At 40.0% G+C, this 19,495-nt stretch overlaps 5 protein-coding genes across 10 annotated transcripts; 3 read left to right on the top strand and 2 right to left on the bottom strand.

Annotated features, from left to right (window-relative positions):
* Nucleotides 1-1,660: 1,660 nt before the first annotated feature.
* On the top strand, nucleotides 1,661-5,143 carry LOC121769217 (alpha-mannosidase At3g26720-like). 4 transcript variants are annotated; one of them, XR_006043521.1, is made up of 8 exons: nucleotides 1,661-2,006; nucleotides 2,129-2,444; nucleotides 2,532-2,744; nucleotides 2,828-2,888; nucleotides 3,753-4,284; nucleotides 4,374-4,586; nucleotides 4,742-4,897; nucleotides 4,983-5,143. XR_006043521.1 is itself a non-coding variant. In XM_042165962.1 (7 exons), exons 2-6 carry the CDS (start codon nucleotides 2,394-2,396, stop codon nucleotides 3,755-3,757), a joined length of 237 nt encoding a protein of 78 aa, XP_042021896.1. In that variant the 5' UTR covers nucleotides 1,661-2,006; nucleotides 2,129-2,393; the 3' UTR covers nucleotides 3,758-4,284; nucleotides 4,374-4,709. The 4 variants fall into 4 exon arrangements, 2 of the variants coding, with proteins under 2 accessions (XP_042021896.1, XP_042021889.1); XR_006043514.1 differs by having other exon boundaries at nucleotides 4,742-5,143; XM_042165962.1 differs by lacking the exons at nucleotides 4,742-4,897; nucleotides 4,983-5,143 and having other exon boundaries at nucleotides 2,532-2,582; nucleotides 2,676-2,744; nucleotides 4,374-4,709.
* Nucleotides 5,144-5,928: 785 nt separating this feature from the next.
* LOC121793054 (polyadenylate-binding protein RBP47B'-like) lies at nucleotides 5,929-9,565 on the bottom strand. The gene is made up of 8 exons (XM_042191254.1): nucleotides 9,307-9,565; nucleotides 8,397-8,883; nucleotides 7,886-7,962; nucleotides 7,682-7,812; nucleotides 7,325-7,421; nucleotides 7,033-7,188; nucleotides 6,406-6,506; nucleotides 5,929-6,319 (listed from the first exon to the last, which is right to left on the bottom strand). The coding sequence occupies exons 1-8, from the start codon at nucleotides 9,433-9,435 to the stop codon at nucleotides 6,229-6,231; spliced, it is 1,269 nt and encodes a 422-aa protein (XP_042047188.1). The 5' UTR covers nucleotides 9,436-9,565; the 3' UTR covers nucleotides 5,929-6,228.
* A 916-nt stretch (nucleotides 9,566-10,481) lies between these two features.
* On the top strand, nucleotides 10,482-12,620 carry LOC121793055 (dicarboxylate transporter 1, chloroplastic-like). Its single transcript, XM_042191255.1, has 3 exons — nucleotides 10,482-11,727; nucleotides 11,851-12,072; nucleotides 12,141-12,620. Exons 1-3 carry the CDS (start codon nucleotides 10,522-10,524, stop codon nucleotides 12,501-12,503), a joined length of 1,791 nt encoding a protein of 596 aa, XP_042047189.1. The 5' UTR covers nucleotides 10,482-10,521; the 3' UTR covers nucleotides 12,504-12,620.
* A 144-nt stretch (nucleotides 12,621-12,764) lies between these two features.
* On the top strand, nucleotides 12,765-16,398 carry LOC121793056 (protein DETOXIFICATION 42-like). Its single transcript, XM_042191256.1, has 14 exons — nucleotides 12,765-13,448; nucleotides 13,614-13,757; nucleotides 13,921-14,042; nucleotides 14,115-14,315; nucleotides 14,406-14,593; nucleotides 14,671-14,806; nucleotides 14,884-14,980; nucleotides 15,056-15,156; nucleotides 15,230-15,393; nucleotides 15,468-15,539; nucleotides 15,604-15,720; nucleotides 15,790-15,885; nucleotides 15,957-16,078; nucleotides 16,145-16,398. The coding sequence occupies exons 2-14, from the start codon at nucleotides 13,696-13,698 to the stop codon at nucleotides 16,185-16,187; spliced, it is 1,521 nt and encodes a 506-aa protein (XP_042047190.1). The 5' UTR covers nucleotides 12,765-13,448; nucleotides 13,614-13,695; the 3' UTR covers nucleotides 16,188-16,398.
* Nucleotides 16,399-16,616: 218 nt separating this feature from the next.
* Nucleotides 16,617-18,581, bottom strand: LOC121769748. Of its 3 annotated transcripts, XM_042166503.1 has the most exons (3): nucleotides 18,444-18,581; nucleotides 18,213-18,363; nucleotides 17,344-17,986 (listed from the first exon to the last, which is right to left on the bottom strand). In XM_042166503.1, exons 1-3 carry the CDS (start codon nucleotides 18,569-18,571, stop codon nucleotides 17,819-17,821), a joined length of 447 nt encoding a protein of 148 aa, XP_042022437.1. In that variant the 5' UTR covers nucleotides 18,572-18,581; the 3' UTR covers nucleotides 17,344-17,818. The 3 variants fall into 3 exon arrangements, 1 of the variants encoding a protein (XP_042022437.1); XR_006043683.1 differs by lacking the exon at nucleotides 17,344-17,986 and adding an exon at nucleotides 16,617-16,882 and having other exon boundaries at nucleotides 18,213-18,581; XR_006043682.1 differs by having other exon boundaries at nucleotides 17,344-17,991; nucleotides 18,213-18,581.
* Nucleotides 18,582-19,495: the final 914 nt, after the last annotated feature.

Raw genomic sequence — 19,495 nt, forward strand, 5'->3', positions numbered from 1 at the left:
CCGAGGATTCTCCACCCTGTACAGAGCAACATCTAACTCCGACAGCGAGAACTCTTTGTTTCTGAAAAACTCATTGGTCATTGGGATGGAATCATCAATTCGATCGGCCAACCCGTCTATGTTAGGCCAGTATACATTGTCCCCAAACGGCGATTGGGGGTTCAGCGATCTACCGGCACTGGCGTATCCGCCTTGGAACGGAGGGTACAACAAAGGGAACAGAATATAGCCGCTGGGTAATGGAGGGTACCCACTGCCCACGTCGCCTCCGGGGAACTCGTTGCCGCCTCTGCCTCCGAACTGGGCCCCGTCTTCCCCTCCGAATCCAACCTGGGGCGTGCTTCCGCCTCTGATTGGGACCCGCCGCTGGGATATTGTGACTCACCAATGTTCGAGGAATCGCTATTGAGATTCATTATATAACTAGAGAGAGAAAATTCATAGTTGAGAGAATGAAAGGTGTGAATGAAATGAATTGCAATGATGTGCACGTATAGATGTGGGAAAAAAATGAGATCGGCTGCCAACCGCCTCCCCCACCCAATAGGTGCCCATAGGGGCGCCGATCGATGCCCCTATTGTGAGTTCTCTAAAGCGCATAGACTGAATCCCCAATTTAAAATAAGGAAAAATCCATGAGCTCCTCGCCTAAAAGATTGCAAAAACCTTTAACAAAATCTACCACTACCACAACTACTTGCCACCCTTGACCCTGAATCATGGCTCACTTCTCAACTTTAAGATTGTGAAAAGCCACATGTTATGCACACGAATGCTTGATCATAGAACGAGACCCCATATTTAAAGGGGGTGTTCGGTTTGCAAGATTGTATCTGGTATTAAATTTGTAGTCCGTTTGGTTCATGAGATTCAACCCCACAATTCAATCCTAGATGGATAATCATGGGATAATTAGTCATAGTTACCCCTCTAAGACTAAAATAATTTCACAACTCAATCCTAAATTATATCTTGGTATTATTTTATCTTGGAAACCGAACACCACCAAAGAGTACTCCGACCATATAAAGAGAAAACTTTTGATCAAGTGGTCGAAGGTGTTGTTTCTGACTCACTCATCGACTCGGCATGAGGAAAAACAGGAAGCCGGTTGTAATGGAGCGGTCTGAATAGTAAACTTATTTTTTTAAGAGCGATAATGTTCATGAGAAGGTGGGAGGTGGGAGAAAGTCGACCAACTCATGAGAGAATAAGAGCGGCATATTGATAACTAAAGAGTTATGCATGCATGTCTGAGTTTAAGAGACTGGTAGCGACGAAGAGAGAATGGTTATGCAGGCATGGCCGAGTTTGAGAGACTGGTGGCGACGACGAGAAAATGCGGCACTCCCTCATCGTCGCCACCAGTCTTATAAAATCAGTCATCGTGCATAACTCTCTTTAGTTATCAAGAGACCATTTTTTATTCTATAGTTATTTTGTAAGATTTGATTAAATTAGTTTAGTCTATACCGACTGCAATTATACATAATTTATCTTAAAATATAATGGATAAGATTGCGGGGCAGCCAAAGACTTGTATATTAAAAAAACAATAATAGAGTTTTAGGTGGATAAGTATGTAATCTAAAAAATATTAGTACTATATGAAGCTAGCTGAGTGTATAATAGGATAGTCCATCATCTCGGTCTACCCAGATAGAGAGAGACAGTAGAGAAAATCAGCAGTAGTAGGGAACACAACCCAACCCAGCAACAGCAATCGATTGTTTCTTTGCGATTACGTGAAGAAATCCTTGTCTATTTATGTTTACCATCTTCAATTGAACACTCCGCCGCTCTCCATGGAGCTCCTCCTCAGCCTCTTCTGCTTCGCAATTATCGCCCTCCCGGCCCCGGTAAACTCCGCTTACGTAGCTTACAACACCTCCGCCGGCATCGTGCCCGCCAAGATCAACGTCCACTTGGTGCTGCACTCCCACGACGACGTCGGATGGCTCAAGACCGTCGATCAGTACTACGCCGGCGCCAACAATTCCATTCGGGTATTACTATTAGTGTTGCAATTTCACAGCAACCCTATTTAACTCCATTTCGTTTTGGCCTCAGGGAGCATGTTACGGACTCAATTCCTAATTATGAGAATAACTAATGTCTCTCCTAACAGGCTAGTCTTTTGGGATGAGTTCTCGTGGTGGCCGGGCAACGAACTCGCCGTGACCAACGAGTGCGTTTGGGACCGCTTGGAGTGGTGACCCACGGAGTGGTGGCCGGGCAAAGAATCCGCCGTGACCAACTATGTCTCTCTTTGGTTTTCTGGAGAGGTGAGACTATGTTTGTGAAAGTTGGGAGTTAATTTGGTTTACGCAGGAGGAGGGTTTTAACTGGAACTGGAAGTCTGGAAGAGTTCCCGTACAACTACATTCTCAGCTATGGATGAATCGTATAGTTTGCCAAACAATATTGCAGTAATAACTCCGCAGGTTTGTTTCTAAAAAATCAAGCTCATGTGTTTTTAAGACATTGAGAGAGTTTTAGTTGTAGCTCAACTATGTCACTCTTTGCTGCAGGAGCTGCTTCAAAGTGGAAAAGTGGTCCTTCGACTGGCTCACTTATATGAGGTCCTCTTCTTTCGATTTTGAACTAATAACTATCATTGGCTTATGATTAAACTAACTAGTAGAAATAATGATGTGTTTTTGACATGTCCCAAGGCTGGAGAGGATAAAGAGTACTCAGTGGTTTGTGGTGTGGAACTGAAGAAGCTAGTTTCTGGGAAGAAGGTAAAATTGATTATGAGTCCAAATGAAATGCAGCACCTAAAGTTGGAGAATTGACTGTTGTTATATGAAAATGGCAAATTCAGATCAAGAAGGTGACAGAAATGACGTTATCGGGCAACCAAGAGAGGAAGAAGATGGAGAAGAGTAGGCCCTAAACCCTAAATAAATACTACTATAATTTTATTAGTTAGATGACTCCCCACGTAACTAATTAAACACATGCATGTTTTGGGTCGTGATGTTATTTGACAAGCTCATACTACTAGTTAGTGTGCTATCATTTTTTTTTTTTGCTTTTCTTCTGTAGTGGTTTTAGAAAGTGTGTTTATTTTTTTTATCTATACGATAATTTCATTTTTTTTATGTTCCAAGTTGCTTCTGTAGTACTACTATGCTCACATTTCCATAGCTCAAGTACATCGAACGAAAGTTAAAATATCAACCATATTATAAATTAATGCAAACAATTTATTAAAATCCTCGGATTCTAAATTGTAATAAACTCGAAATATAAAAACACTTTTTATGCATAACATCATTGAAGGAAAATAAAAGACTAAATTTTCTTTTGAAAATATTACTACTATATATACTACTCCACCTTTATTATACAAATGATACATTTTTTCTATCTAAAATGTTACACCACAAAAGTGTCACAAGTACCATGCCATAAGGGTGCGTTTGATTGGTATGATGGGCCTTGATAATGCCTCCTATCTACCTTGTGTGTTTAGTGATAATTCTTTGTTCATAGCCTATTGTGTTTGTGATTGATTGGAGTATAATATGGGACATTGTGAAGTTGGTAAATTTGGTCCTTTTTGTTTAGAAGTGACTGTGTTTATTGATTTTTCTTATGTTCAATGGGCTGTTGTGAATTTAAACACCTTTCATTGAGCTGCAAATCTCTGTGTTGCTTGATCATTGATTTTTCTTATGTTCAATGGGCTGTTGTGAATTTAAACACCTTTCATTGAGCTGCAAATCTCTGTGTTGCTTGATCAGGGTGAACGCAGGCATAATGAACTGACAACCGTGTTGATTTTACTAGAGGAGATACCGCGGAATCATCAAATTAATTTGTTGCTCATATCTTTCATAATCACCCTCATTAGCCCAGAAACTCGCAAGCGCAAACGATCGGATAGAGTTGGACTTTCTCCTGTGCTTGACTCAATTCCTGATCACGTAAAGCATTTAGATAGACTTGTCCTTGTCACGGATCGGGCATGTGTGGATAATTTAAGAATGGACAGAAACACATTTGGGCGGCTACGTCGTCTTCTCCGTGATCGTGTAGGATTGATAGACCAGAAGTTCGTCAGTGTAGAAAAACAAGTTGCTATGTTCTTATGTGTTTTTATCAACCCACAAGAAAGCTCATATAGTTGGGTTCAATTTCATGCGATCATCCCAAACCGTGTCTAAGTACATACACATTGTGCTCCGTGGGGTGCTCACGCTTCACACTCTGTTTTTGGTAAAGCCCACCTCTATAGACGATGATTGCTCTGACCGGCGTTGGAATTGGTTTAAGGTTTGCACATTCAATCCATTTTGTTGAGCATCTTAAGACTTGCAGTAGTAATATATATGAGTATTTCTGATTTTGTAATAACAATGCAGGGGTGTCTTGGAGCATTATCAATGTACGAGTTCCTATTGTTGATGCCCCGCGTTATCGAAACAGGAAAGGTCAAATCACGACAAACACCCTAGTCGTATGTGACCCACACCTTCGCTTCACTTACATCCTACCCGGATGGGAGGGGTCTGCCAGCGATTCAAGGATTTTACGCGATGCAGCAAGTAGACCTCTCGGACTCAAAGTGCCTAAAGGTAATAAGTTGTTTAATACCATATCAGTTGCTTGTTCTGTGATGCCTTAACCATCCATTTTTTCATACCATGCCAATGTAGTTATTCAATTGCTTTAAATATGTTCATGTCATGTTGTTACTACCTCTTCGACAATGCGTATGCAAATGCTGAAGGCTTTATGACGCCATATAAAGGAGTACGTTATCATTTGAAAGAATGGGGCCCTGGTAGGCAAGCACCTCAAACGCCGGAAGAGTTGTTCAACTTGAGACACACGAAGGCTAGAAATGTCATCGAACGATCGTTTGCCGTGCTGAAGATGCAATGAGGTATGCTCCGATCTGCAAGTTTCTACCCGATAGAGGTTCAAACCGGCCTGATTATCGCATGCTTCCTATTACACAATTGCATAAGAAGTCAAATGGCGGTAGATCCAATTGAGGCTGCGTTGGGCAATCAAGCCAACGATGAGGACGAAAGTGAGACTGAATCGGCAAATTGTGATCATATCATTGAATCCACAATATCAAAGTAGGATTAATTATACTTTCTTTCAACAACATTTTTGACAAAAATAGTCACACATTGAGTAATATCAAAATTAGTTTGATCAGTAGGAAACAAAAAAACCATGGTCACAAAAAAAGAAAAAGGAAAGGGAAAATGAATAAGACAAAATATATTAGAAAACGAGAGAGCGACACCCATAAAAATAAATGTTGGTAAATGAAGGAAGGTTAATTCCCAAAGATAAGCCATACGCATTTAAGAAATAGGTTGGTAAATGTATCTCTCGACGACCAACCAAAGAATTATATATATGTTAAAAACAATGCAACTATAAAACAGCTAATCAATTCAAAATTGAATTGAACTGTCAACTACCCTAACTTACTTTAATTGCATGAAGATAAGATATTGAATGCTTATCACAGTTAACAACATCAGTTTGGAGATGCACGAAACAAAGTTAAGTAGTGGAGTATAAAATAGATCCCTTAAATTAATAGATCGGAGTTGGAGTTGGAGTTTGAGTTATCGAAATGATAAAAATACTCAATCATATTTATTATCAATCTTTGATAGTAAATTTCATCTCATATGAATATTCTACTACATTATAATTGGTAGATAAAAAGAAAACTAATTAATCCCCTTCTCTTTCGAATCAATTATAATAGCATAGCATAGCATATCATTGATATGATCTCAAATTCTTAGAAGCACTCGCCAATTATGTAACAGAAAAGATAAGCCTTTTCCACAGAAAGTGAGAGGAGGTCTTTGTAGTAACATTTGTTTTGAATTGTTCAAAGATTGTATACTAACAATTTACTACTACTGTTTGGACGTCAGGACATTGTGATATTTCAAACTTTTAAAAAAATCATAATGTGTTGCATATTTCAAGGAGCAACTTTTCATCTCACACAAACTAAAACTAAAACTAAAACTAACAAACGCAATCCCCTGCCTTAAGTTGGGTCTAAATGGGGATGATGTATTTTCTAGCCGAGGGCTCGGATTTTGTACCTAAAGATGGCTGCAACATTTACTGAGTCTCACTGCAAAACATAAAAAAAATGCAGCATATAATTTTCTCCCAGCAACATGCTACCGAGAGAGTAATGATAATGAGTACATAAATGGACTGCGTCTTCTAGGTTTGCTGTGGAAGCGAAGAGGTGGTCTGCCACAAAGGCCTTCCCAAGATAGCTCTTCCATGAACACCGAGGTAGGCAGCATTTAACCTGGGTTACATTCAATGAAAATGGATCACAAAAAGTGGGCATCCAAATATGAAATTATATCAAGTAAATCGCAGTTTGAAAATTACTTGTCAACATCAGGTGTACCCAAAGGATCGTAAAGTTCCTCTGTGTGTTCCATAGGCTGAGCAACTCCTGATAAGGCAGTCATGTCTGGAGCTCCTTCAGTCTGTAAAGGACGAGAAACACTGATTCCATCATGCTAACACCAAATGGAAATCCCATAGAGACATAACACAGCATTCCACTAATCAGTTTTTTGTTTTCAATTGATCTCTCTGTGAGTATATGGGTGGCATAGTCTAGAACAATTATATCTAAACAGTCAAGCTTGAAGACAGTTCAGGAAAACACAAAACTACTCTCACTACACGTCAACTTTAATACTTCGTGAGTGAAGTAATCGTAGTTAAGATGTTGATGTCACCTAAAAATCTTGACCAACAAAAAGAATATACCATTCCATGTGTTCCTAGTATTCCATGTATATCATTCCAAAAACTCCTGAAGCTTCCGCACATAATACTATTATAGTTTCTAGGCATATTCTTCCCGGCCCAGCAAAGAAATTTGCATCGAAATATATAATAGAATCCATATATTATAAGCACAAGAGGGCACCAATCCACAATCACACATATGTACCGTTACTCCATTAGGCATGGAAGAATAAAGAACATTAAGTTGATCGTCACCTGATGGGGGTACTGTCCGTAACCAGCATATGCACCGTATGCATATGCTGAAGGATCTTGGGTGGCACCATATGCATAGGCATCATAGCCTTGTCCGTATGCATAATAAGCACTCAATTGGCTTGGATCAGCCTGACCCCAAACTCCAACAGCATCCTACAGTGTACAATGTGTGTACATGTGAAGTTAAGTATAGCGGTAAAAGCAACAAAAAAAAATCCATGCTCAACTTGCCCCAAAGATAAATTGATGTATCAGAAATAATAATTACACAATCATCAAGCTAGAAAACCTGTTTTGCCGTTGGACTCCTTCCCCAAGAAAGCCGGACAACTTGTTGACCAATCACAGTACCCTGCATTCTCTGGATTGATTCTTCAGCTGAAGTCCTGTCCAAGCAAACAGCAAGAAAGCAGAACGTTCATGAGCGGAAAAGAGTTAGCAATTTAAAGGGAATGACATGGTCCAAACAGAGAAAGAGGCTCTTTGCCGTACGACAAAAAAATCAATGAGATTGAGTAAAGACTTGCCAAAAGTTCATAGGATAGAATAGGAAAAATAGATTAAATTTCACACAAATAATGAAGACTCATTAGAAGTTTGCTCTTCACTTATTCTTGAAAACACAACAGCTGCCTACAAAAATTACCTTGCAGCAAACTGCACAAAACCACATCCCTTAGCTGCAGGGATTTTGACGTAAACAATATCCCCAAACTGCAAAAATATCTGCCTCAATTCTTCCTCAGTAACATTAGGGTCCAGATTACCAATAAAAACCTGTAATTTCAAAAGGAAATGAGATCAAAGGGCATAAGTAGCCGCAATACCTAAAGGTTAGAGGTAAACTTACGGTAGTGTTATTGATATCATTATCCACTGGAATTGCTTGCACAGGAGTTGTATAAGAAGCGGGAGCTGGATATATTGCTGCCAATAGGAGAAAAAGGTCCTTCTAAGATCACAGAAATGAAGTACAGAATAATCGATTGATAAACACGGTGCTATCTGTTTACAACAACGACACGGAAGTCACATTTTTATTGTAGCCTTAGTTGAGGGGGTCCCAAACTAGAAAAGTCTAAAGAGGCATTTATCAGCTGCAATTTGCTGACAAAAAGGACCTATGTGACTAATTCTTTGAGTGTGGCAATCCATACATGGACTCGACAGAACAAAGCCATTAAATGTCAAAGAACACAAAGGAGTATGACAAGATGACCCAACAGGAAAAACCAGATAGAGAGAATACTGATATGGCTTAAAGCTCACCACTGGCTAAACTCTATCAAAAGCCATAAAGGATGCAACCAAGTCAAAAGCATGCAGTTATAATGATGCAAATTAGAGGAAAATGAATTCACCTTTAGTTGCAGCATACGGTTGCTGGACGCCAGCGGCTGTTTTTTTCGGAGCTGCCGCACTAATTCTCATGGGCCTAGTCGAGCAATAGAGACCATTCATCTCAACCATTGCTCGATTTCTTTCTGTCTCATCAGCAAACTTAACAAATCCATATCCCTTGGAACGCCCAGTATTTGGATCAGTGACAACCTTGGCCCCTCTAACTGATGGATAACTAACTCGGAAAGTCTCCTGCAACAGATAGTCTGTAACATCTGGTGCCAAATCTCCAACAAAGATGGAGTGTTCAGGGCCTCCATCAGTACGCCTTTCCCCTATCCCAGAAGATGCCCAATTCAACCTGAAAGTTAGTTCGGTCCCAGGAATCTGGGTTCCATTATAGGACTGCAGAATACCCTCGGCAACTTGATGTGATGTGAATTCTACAAACCCATAACCCTCAGGCTGTCCTGTGATTTTGTTGCGAATTACTTTAATCGAGAGGACCTGTTGACAATTTTGGGTTCCAGTGTTCAACAAAACAATAGACCAAAATGCATAGAATTTTTCGTTTGTATGTTTACAGTGCAAGGCAATACAAATCAAAATTCCAATTACACTAAACCCTACAATACCCAGAGTAAAACCTAATTGACTCATAGCTAACGTGTCAGTTGTACTTTCCATGGAAATCCCTAAAACCAAAATTTGTCACTACCATAAAGTATATACACAGAATTCAATTTCCATAGAAGAATTTGCAAACAGCAGAATAAAAACGGCTATTGGTTCCTAATAAAATCTAAACGAGATAGTTCCTGGACAAAATTACGAGGGCGACACCGAGCTCAGTGTTTCCAAATTGGTGATTTCTCCAATACAAAAAGGCGTAATCAGCTCAGAAAAAGGTAGAAAGGGATAGAAAGAGACCTCGCCGGTGTGGGAAAACCAGGCACGGAGATAGTTCTCGTCAGCCCAGTAGGGCAAATCTCCAATCCATAGAGTACGGACTTCTTCCAGCGTCGCAGGCTGGTGATACGGCGCCGTTTGTGCGCTCATTGTCACTTGGTATCACGCCACCACAAACTGCAATTCGATCGTCTTTGTTGCGGATATAAACTCTGCTGCGACGATGTCAAAAGGGTTTTACGCTTTACCAGATTTTCATTCACTCATACGTTCCCAAATAAATTTATGAATTTACTGTAGTTTCTAGTTTTAGTAATTTTTCAAACATATCCGTCATTATAAAATATTACTAGTTGTACTAACTTGTAATATTATTTTTTTAATTAAATCTATGATGGATTCAATTTTCAACGCCACGTATTATGTCGAAACTCATGTCACGCTTTATTTTTGTTGAGATCTGATATCGGAAATTCATTCAAGTGGAAGTTTATAAAAATTTGATATTTTATAAAAATTGAGATTTTTAAAATAATGTAAAATGATGTTAGAGGATGAATATTAGCTTAATCGGTAACTGCAATAGACTAGGGTCCGTTCCAAGTAGTGTTTTCAAAAGTTCTACTAGTTAGGGTGTGATTGGTTCAACTGAGGTTTTAATAAGTTTACGGATAAACCTTTTTCAGTGATTACATATAGCTAATAGCAGGTATATTGACGTTTGGTAGAAGACGTTTTGTGACTTAATACATCATTTGGTTGGCCTTGGACATTCTACCCCAATATTATACTAAACACTGTGATGACAAATATGTCCCTACTTTTTCGCATGAAACGGTTAAGAGACGGATAAGAGACCCAAACATCTGTATTTCTAAACATCTGTATTTTTTCAGTTTTTTGTTTTGATTGAGTTAGAAGTGACGGCTTTTCATAAGTGGAAGAGGGAGGGGGTATTTAGAACAGACATTAAACAGATAGTATGTGGAAATGGACTTTGCTTCTTTTTAAAGGCCACAACATCAGCCCATCACAAATATCCTTTCCTTTTTCTCAACACTACTAATTAACCATGTTTGTCTTCATTCTCAAACTCTTTTGTTTCCATTCACCCACATTCTGTGGACATTATTACACATTCCCAACTCTCATCCTCCTACCTCCAATATCACCTTACCTCAGCCTCTTCAGAATGTATCTCACTCAAATCTATCACATCTTAACCGAAAAAAGACTATGATCGTGTTACAAGCTAGCGACCGTATATTCAAAGCCCCACATATACACCATTGGATCCCAATCCAATGCCCCAACTTCACTCTCACATCCACATATACATCACAAAAACATCCTCTACTCACTAATTTCACACACGCGAAACGCCATCACAAGATGGCGTCCCTCGCCCTCACCACCCCACTAAACATTCGATTTCGCCCCCTCTGCACCCCCAAACCCCGCCTCCCCATCTCCCTCCGCCTCTCTCCCTGCCCGAAACCCCCCACCAACAACAGCCACCGGCCCACATTATTCCTCCTCCCGAGGCGCAAACTCCTCACCACCACAACCTCAGCCTCAACATCCCCGGCACCACCAGGCGCCCAGCCAGTGTGGCAGGGAGCGGCCATGAAGCCGCTCCTTGCCACGATTGCCGCAGGAGTGATCTTGTGGTTCATCCCAGCCCCAGGGGGCGTGTCACGCATAGCGTGGCAGCTTCTCTCCATCTTTTTAGCCACAATAATTGGGATCATCTCCCAGCCCCTCCCGCTGGGCGCGGTGGCCCTGCTGGGCCTGGGCGCCTGCGTCCTCACAAAGACCCTGACCTTCGCGGCGGCCTTCTCGGCCTTCGGCGACCCCATCCCGTGGCTGATCGCGCTCGCCTTCTTCTTTGCCCGCGGCTTCATAAAAACCGGCCTCGGGAACCGCATTGCCTACCAATTCGTCTCCCTCTACGGGAGCTCCTCGTTAGGACTAGGCTACAGCCTAGTCCTGAGCGAGGCCCTCCTCGCCCCCGCCATCCCGTCGGTGTCGGCTCGGGCGGGCGGGATCTTCCTGCCGCTGGTGAAGTCGCTGTGCGCGGCGTGCGGCAGCAACGTGGGGGACGGGACGGAGAGGAGGCTGGGGGCGTGGCTGATGCTGACGTGCTTCCAGACGTCGGTGATCTCGTCGTCGATGTTCCTGACGGCGATGGCGGCGAACCCGCTGGCGGCGAATTTGACGGCGAGCACGATCGGAATGCAGATCGGGTGGGTGGATTGGGCCAAGGCGGCGATCGTGCCGGGGCTGGTGTCGTTGATCGTTGTGCCGTTTGTGCTGTATGTAATCTATCCGCCGACGGTGAAGAGTAGTCCCGACGCGCCGAAGCTTGCTCGGGAGAAGCTCGCCGCCATGGGACCAATGTCCAAGAATGAGATCATCATGGCTGGAACTTTGCTGCTTACGGTTAGTCATCATTGAATTTGACTATTAATGCATTTTTAGTGAAAATGGAATCTGCATAATTGATTTTGGAAAGTGGATAAGAAATGAGGTGTTTTTGTGATGATTCAGTAATTATAATTATAGGTGGGGCTGTGGGTGTTGGGGGGTATGGTGGGCGTGGATTCAGTGAGTGCGGCGATTTTAGGACTGTCAGTGCTGCTTATAACAGGGGTGGTGACGTGGAAGGAATGCCTAGCCGAATCCGTGGCTTGGGACACACTTACTTGGTTCGCTGCACTCATCGCCATGGCTGAATATTTAAACAAATACGGTCTCATCTCATGGTTCAGCCAAACTGTAGTTAAGGTACGTACGCCAATTGAAAAATAATCTAGTTATGGAGGAGTAATAAAGAAGAATTGAATTGGTTGCAGTTTGTGGGGGGATTGGGGCTGTCGTGGCAGCTGTCATTCGGCATCCTGGTGGCGCTATACTTCTACTCGCACTACTTGTTCGCGAGCGGGGCGGCGCACATCGGAGCAATGTTCACGGCATTCTTGTCCGTAGCGACTGCCATGGGTACGCCACCCTATCTGGGGGCCTGCGTTTTGTCCTTCGTCTCCAATCTCATGGGCGGCCTCACTCACTACGGGATTGGATCCGCACCCGTTTTCTACGGTGCCGGTTACGTGCCCCTTGCCACTTGGTGGGGTTACGGATTCATCATCTCCATCCTCAACCTCCTTATTTGGCTCGGAATCGGAGGCCTATGGTGGAAGGCCATCGGCCTCTGCTAGAGCCTCCTCCTTATTAATCATATGTTCAACTTTTGGATTCGGACTTATTGATCAAACCGACATACTCTCCATAATTTGTGTGCCTCTTAAATGAACACGCCTCATTTTCATTGCCCATCTCCCACCTCACGGATTTTTAAATTCATGAAAAATACTATCCGATTTTAACAAATTTTTTAAAAAAATTTCGGTAAACGAAACAGCACACATGTTAGTTTCCCAATAAATTGGTTCACAAATAAATTTCATATGAAGAGAGCACTATACAATTACAAAGTAGAAATTACATAATGATTAGTAATAAATGTGCATAAATTCTATGTATAAATTGGTCATTTTAGGTATGTTATTTTAAAATCAGTTCATAAATTTCAATTAATTTTAATATATAATATAACACATTCACATTTTTACTATACCTAGGAAAATATTTAAATTTTAAAATAAAATATTGAAGATTTGGGGAAAGATTGGTCTGTGAGGAGTAGTAATTAGTAGTACTAGTACTATTTATATTGTTGGGATGTGCAGTGTATTCATATGAATTAAGTATATCCTCACACTGGAATTGATTATTGAATTTTTTAGATATTAATATGTTGAAATTTCTTTTAGGATTTACAATAATAATTTAGGGGTATCATCTATGTATGGAATTTATGTTTATATCTAATGATGTTCACTTCCACCCATGTGGGAATCCTATTCTTCGGACACAACTAAATTCTATCATTCAGTTAATTCCAAACTTAGTAAGAATGAGACAACCGTATACAAAACAGAGACAACCATATATATGCCATACAAGGTAACATCAACTTCTTCAACTTTGAAATTTCTTTCGTGGCTTGTTCAACTCTTTAGAAATCAGAGGCATTCTGATTTCTGGGGGTCATTAACATCGTCCATTTTTGGACCCCACGCGATTGTGGCTCCAGATTCCAGGTTCTCTTTTTTCAGTTGCAGGATTTATTGCATTTGTTCTTCTTTTCTTTCTACTTAATTACATATTAAAGCAATATTCCCAAACTTCTTCACTTGGACATCGTCCATATTTCTTTCCTTTCTTGCTTAGTTTTTGAATATTCAATAAGGTTTTTATGTCATCAGCTGTCCACAAAAAGGGGATGTTTTAAGAGTATTATATGTTTTAGAGAATTGCTTTGCTTGCGGATTCTAAACCATTAATCTTATGGCGGAGCAAGATTTTACTTTTTCGGAGAATCCGCGGTGCCTATTGTTTAAGGATGCCAGGTAACATTTTCTTTCCTCCTAATTAAATCATCACAGCTTCAATATGTGTTGTTTGGTTTACTTGTTGCTTTCGAGGTTGAAGATATGCAGATGAAATTCTTTTCAATTGAGTTATCAGATTCAGATGTTAAAAATCCATTCTTGTTCTTTTATATTTGAGCAGGTCAGCCCTAAAACTTGATGAGTTAGGTGCAGAGATAGCCACCATTGCTATTCCTGCAGCAATGGCTTTGACAGCTGATCCAATAGCATCTCTCATCGACACAGCATTTATCGGCCAAATTGGTATCTTCTTCGTCTTTACAACTTTTGAGCATTTGATATCATACCAACATGAGTAACTGTTTATACAAACAGGTCCAGTTGAGCTTGCTGCAGTGGGAGTTGCCATTGCTTTATTCAATCAGATATCAAGAATCGCGATATTCCCACTTGTCAGTGTGACAACTTCCTTTGTTGCCGAGGAGGATGCAATTAGAAGGGCGGGGAGGCTGGATTTCGAAGAGGATGACTTATCTTGTAAACACAGTGAAAAAAAGATGTTGATACCACAAAAGGGTAATTCTAATGCTAATTCTCATTACTGAATACTGAATAGTATCCTAAGTTTCAAATTTTATCGAATCCCATCTGCCTTTTTCGCGCTAGGAATGGGCGAAAAAATGCCTAGTTTGGGGTCTCAAAAGAGTCTTGAGGTAGATGAGGTTGCGCAGGGGAAGAAGCAGATTGCATCGGCCCCTTCAGCGTTGATCATTGGTGGCATTCTCGGCATACTACAAGCTGTGTTTCTCATCACTGCAGCCAGACCTTTACTAATTTTCATGGGAGTGAAATATGTAAGGAAAACATAAGCTTAGTTTTATACATATTTATATATCTTAGTATTAGATGTTATGGCCTCTTGCTCTCGTAGGGCTCAGAGATGTCGACTCCTGCTGAACATTACTTGAAGCTCAGATCACTCGGTGCTCCTGCAGTTCTCTTGTCCTTAGCTATGCAAGGCGTGTTTCGTGGTCTGAAAGACACAAAAACTCCGCTTTATGCAACAGGTATCCTTACCAACATTCTTGAGATTTAGTGTCCGGATATATAAACGTGTTGCTGACTACTCGTGTTCCTCATTTAGTGTCCGGAGATATAGCAAACATTATTCTGGACCCGATATTTATATTTTTGTTGAAGATGGGCGTCAGGGGTGCAGCCACTGCGCATGTTATCTCACAGTAAGTCGAACATCAATCACAACGTTTGGTATTGCAATGTTACGTATGCTTACAAAGGCAGCTGCTGTTTTTTAGGTATTTGATAGCTCTAATACTCTTCTGGAGATTGCAAGCGCAAGTGGATCTCTTATCTCCGAGTCTTGAATATCTGCAATTAGGCCGTTTCATAAAAAATGGTGAGAATCGACATGGAAAGTGAAGGGACCTTTCTTGCCTGATTTACCTTATATTCACATTTGATAAATGTAGGATTCCAATTGCTTACAAGGGTGATAGCTGTGACATTCTGTGTGACGCTAGCTGCATCACTGGCCGCCAGGCTGGGATCGATAGAAATGGCTGCATTTCAGGTTTGCTTGCAAGTTTGGCTAGCTAGCTCTCTCATGGCCGATGGCTTGGCTGTTGCTGGACAGGTGATCCACTTCGCTCTCTTTCCCTTTCGTTGCTCTTGGTGTGGGGATTAATGAAGCATGGTTTCTCTCTGTAGGCCATACTTGCAAGTGCTTTTGCAAGAAAAGACTACAATAGGGCAGCTGCCACAGCGGCTCGAGTGCTTCAGGTGACTTCAAAATACGCGATGATGACTCTTTTTCTTGATGATAACATGTATCGTTTCACTGCAGTTGGGGATAGTTCTGGGGTTGTGTTTAGCTGTCATGCTGGGATTTGGATTGCATTTTGGGGCGCGGATCTTCACCCAAGACGCTGATGTTCTCCACCTTATTGGCGTTGGCATCCCGGTAATGTAACCAATACAACAAGTTTGCCTAATCCAGAACTGTCAACTGAAATTCTTGGCCATTTTGCAGTTTGTAGCAGCAACTCAACCAATCAACTCACTGGCCTTTGTCTTCGATGGTGTTAACTTTGGAGCATCTGATTTCGCATACTCAGCTTATTCAATGGTATGTTTCCATCTCTACGGACTACAGTGATATATTATCCGAGCTCGGCCCTAAAACTCGTACGCATGCAGGTTATAGTGGCTATCGCGAGCATCACCGCGTTGTTTTTCCTTTCATACGCCTATGGATTTGTAGGGATATGGATTGCCCTTACTTTTTATATGAGTTTGAGAGCATTTGCTGGATTTTGGAGGTAAGTTTTCTGACATGGATCATGACATTCTTCAAATAATGAATCTAAGTAGCGTGTTTGGTGCAGAATTGGGACAGCAACAGGACCATGGGAATTTATTAGGAGTTGATTCTGCTTTGTGTAAGAGACTTGTTGTATATAGGTTATGCTTAGGTGTTGGAAAGAAATCATAGGAATTAATATGATTGATTCCTAATTGATCACGTACCAAAATTAGGGAGATTTCCATTGATTGTATTTACCATATGTACATAGTGTCTTGCCTATAAAGGCTGTAATCTCTTCACTTTTTATAATCAAGAAAGTAAATACAGAACCAATTCCCTTGTTCTTCATTAGGGACAAAAAAATTTGTACTTCATAATATTTTTGTATGTCTTAATATGGAGTATTAACTATTAAGTAATAGCATTGCTGAATGGAGTAGTGAAAATGCTACATCACCAATGAAATTCTGAATTATTTGCAGGCTTGACTCTTGTAGAGGAACATGAAATGAAATGCTCATGATGAGGTATATTAAAGATAATAAAATAAATGGTGTGTTGGGCAATACAAGTGTAATAAGTAGTAGTAATCCATATATATACACAAGTGGAAGTGGAAGTGGAATTGGAATTGGAATTGGAATTCATCCGACAACCTCGGTGTTGGTGGGGTCTGAATGAGACGTTCCCGCATCAACTCCAGATTCTGGTGTGATACATCTCCACGTGATCGCATTTGTATACACAATCGAATCAATCAAGTAGGGTAGTAATGAAGGTCTTGCCGTAGGCATGCTCATTTGATGCAATAATATAACTGCCATACATGAGCAGTAAAGTAAGAATTGAAGAGAAAAAGATTTAAGGATGGATAATCTTACTTACTTGTAAAACCAACGGTACTCATCTCGTAAAGCTGCTTTATAAGTCAAGCAAGTAGTCTACAATTTGCTGCAAACATTTAATTACTTCATTTCACCTCAAAATGGACAATTTATATAAATTCTTACAGATTGTAGTGTTCTATTTTTGACTTTTAAAATTAACATAAGTTGATTAAATCGTAGCTCTGTTAAATATATGTGCTTGCCCGTTTAATGTTTAAGTCAGCCTCAAATAAACTGTTGCTTATAAGATTAGAATTAGACACCATATTCACATGAACATGCAGGTTTAGAAATAGTATACACATATTGATGAAAATTATTGATGAATTTTAGTAAGCACAACTGCACAAGGAGAAAGAGCCACATAGTTTAAATCACAAGAGAGGACGGATGGGTTAAATTAAATTTATTGATACTTGCACCAAAAAACTGTATAACTCAAACTTAGAATGAAATATGGCCTAAACTCTCCATCACTTTCTAAAGCTTTCTCTTATTCTATATCTTTCTGGGCTATGATAATCAAACGCTGCTCTATGGTTTTGCCTCGAGTTTCCAATCTCCCTCCGATCAGAGGAGGCAAAGATACTTGAGTATCGCCTACTCGTCTTTTCCTTGAGAAACGACCTCTTCTCCTTAGCAAGCTGTTTTGCTAGAGAGAGAAGCGGCACTCCTCTTTTCTGATTATTCTCTGCTTCCATCTTCATAGATACCTTGTTTTTAAGTTCATGAACCTCCTTTTCGTAGTCAAGAGCTTTCTGTTTCCATTCCTCCACCTATATTTTGTGATTTTAGATTCCTAGCTTACTGAATGGCGAAGGGATTGAATCTGGAACTCGGAGGTGTAGGCTCGAGTTTCCCAGTAATCACGGGATGCCTGCAGTTCTTCCATCTCTCCTCGGACGGACTTGCTCCAGCATTGTCCGCATTTGGGACCACTGCTCTGCCTCCGCCCTCACTTGCTCGACTATCCTTAGCACCACGGCCTTGCAACGCCCCGAGCATTTGTTCTCTTGTGCCCTTGCTTCCTCTTCATGTTCTTTCATTACATCCATCATTTAACACTTGCAATATGAGCCTCTTAAACAACTTCTCAATTATTATTATTATTATTTTTTATAAATTTTATAATAAGCTAGGCTGGCAAGACAAGTGTTAAATTTATTACTACTGTACTACAATTCATTATACTAGTAGTATGACTGTATGAAGGAATAGCTTGTTTTTTTTTCAAAAAGAAAAAGAAGAAAGAATTCTTACATGATTTGTGGAATCGGAAAGGGTGGTCTGTTTAAGAATGTTTGTGCTGTGGAAATGAGTAGAACCTTTGATTCTCAACTTGTACTGCAATTCGTCTAACTTTAGAGTCAAATCTTGAATCTCTTCCTCCAAAACTGCATTACTACTGTTTCTATAAATACAAAAATAGGAGTACTCCATTATTCCAAATGAAATAGTACAAAAAATATGGAAAAAGAAAAGTGAAGTAACTGATGTGAGAGTTGTGTCCAATTTGAGTGTGTGTTTGTCCAGTTTCTTGGAAGCGGAATCTGATGGAATTGAAGAGGTCGGGGTGATTCTCTTGGATTTTGGGGGTAGGCGGCGGCGCTGGATGCCATTTGAAACGCCTGTTTTTTCAGGCTTACTCTCATTTTGAAGAGTAGAGCTCCTTTTATATGTTTTTTTAATAATAATATTACTACTTACTAGCTGTGCGTGGGGTGGGGTGGGGTGGGGTGGGTGGGTGGGTATTCAACTTTTAAGACATCACCCAAATCAAAATATTATTTTAAATGTCCGTGTCTACATTTAAAATGATTATATGCTTGACCTATATCTTATAACATCTAAAAATATACTCCTATTTTACAAGTGTACTACTTCAAAGAATAAATTTATCTTTTGAACAATACATCTTTTAAACTCTTATCTAAAGGGATCCATGAACATCATATCTCCATCCATATTTTTTCAACTATCCATTTTTTCTCACACACTAATAGTATTAATTTTCTAATTATATTTACACCATTTACAAATATTCATTTGTGAATTCAAATTTTTTTTATAATTTAATGCATAACAATTTTCGCATTGAAGCCACAAATGCCTGTAAAACATTTTTAAGAATTTTGAAAATATAAAATTTAATTTTAATACAAGTTACTACAAGATTTAATGGTTACTACTTTAATTAATAACACTCGTGACATAGTCCAAGAAAAAGGCAGGGAGATATACGAGGTGGAGTGAATAATGATTTCTTCATAGCAAATCTCATTTATTGCTACAATTAATTTGTGTTTTCATGATTCTAAATATGTTTCTTTAAAGTTTACAATATGATATTAAAATAATATTATTAGCACCTAGTCCGTGCCGTTTAGGCTATGTGTTTCTGTCGTATCTCCTGTTTCTATATTCTTTGTCCCTTCTTTTATTTACTTATTTATTGCTACTACCTTTACACACTCAGATTCTCTTCTTTCACTCATCCTTAATTATTTTTTGTTATAGGCTCAAGCTATTGCCTATTGATAATA

The sequence above is a fragment of the Salvia splendens genome, chromosome 2 (genome assembly GCF_004379255.2).
Source record: "Salvia splendens isolate huo1 chromosome 2, SspV2, whole genome shotgun sequence".
Taxonomy (NCBI): domain Eukaryota; kingdom Viridiplantae; phylum Streptophyta; class Magnoliopsida; order Lamiales; family Lamiaceae; genus Salvia; species Salvia splendens.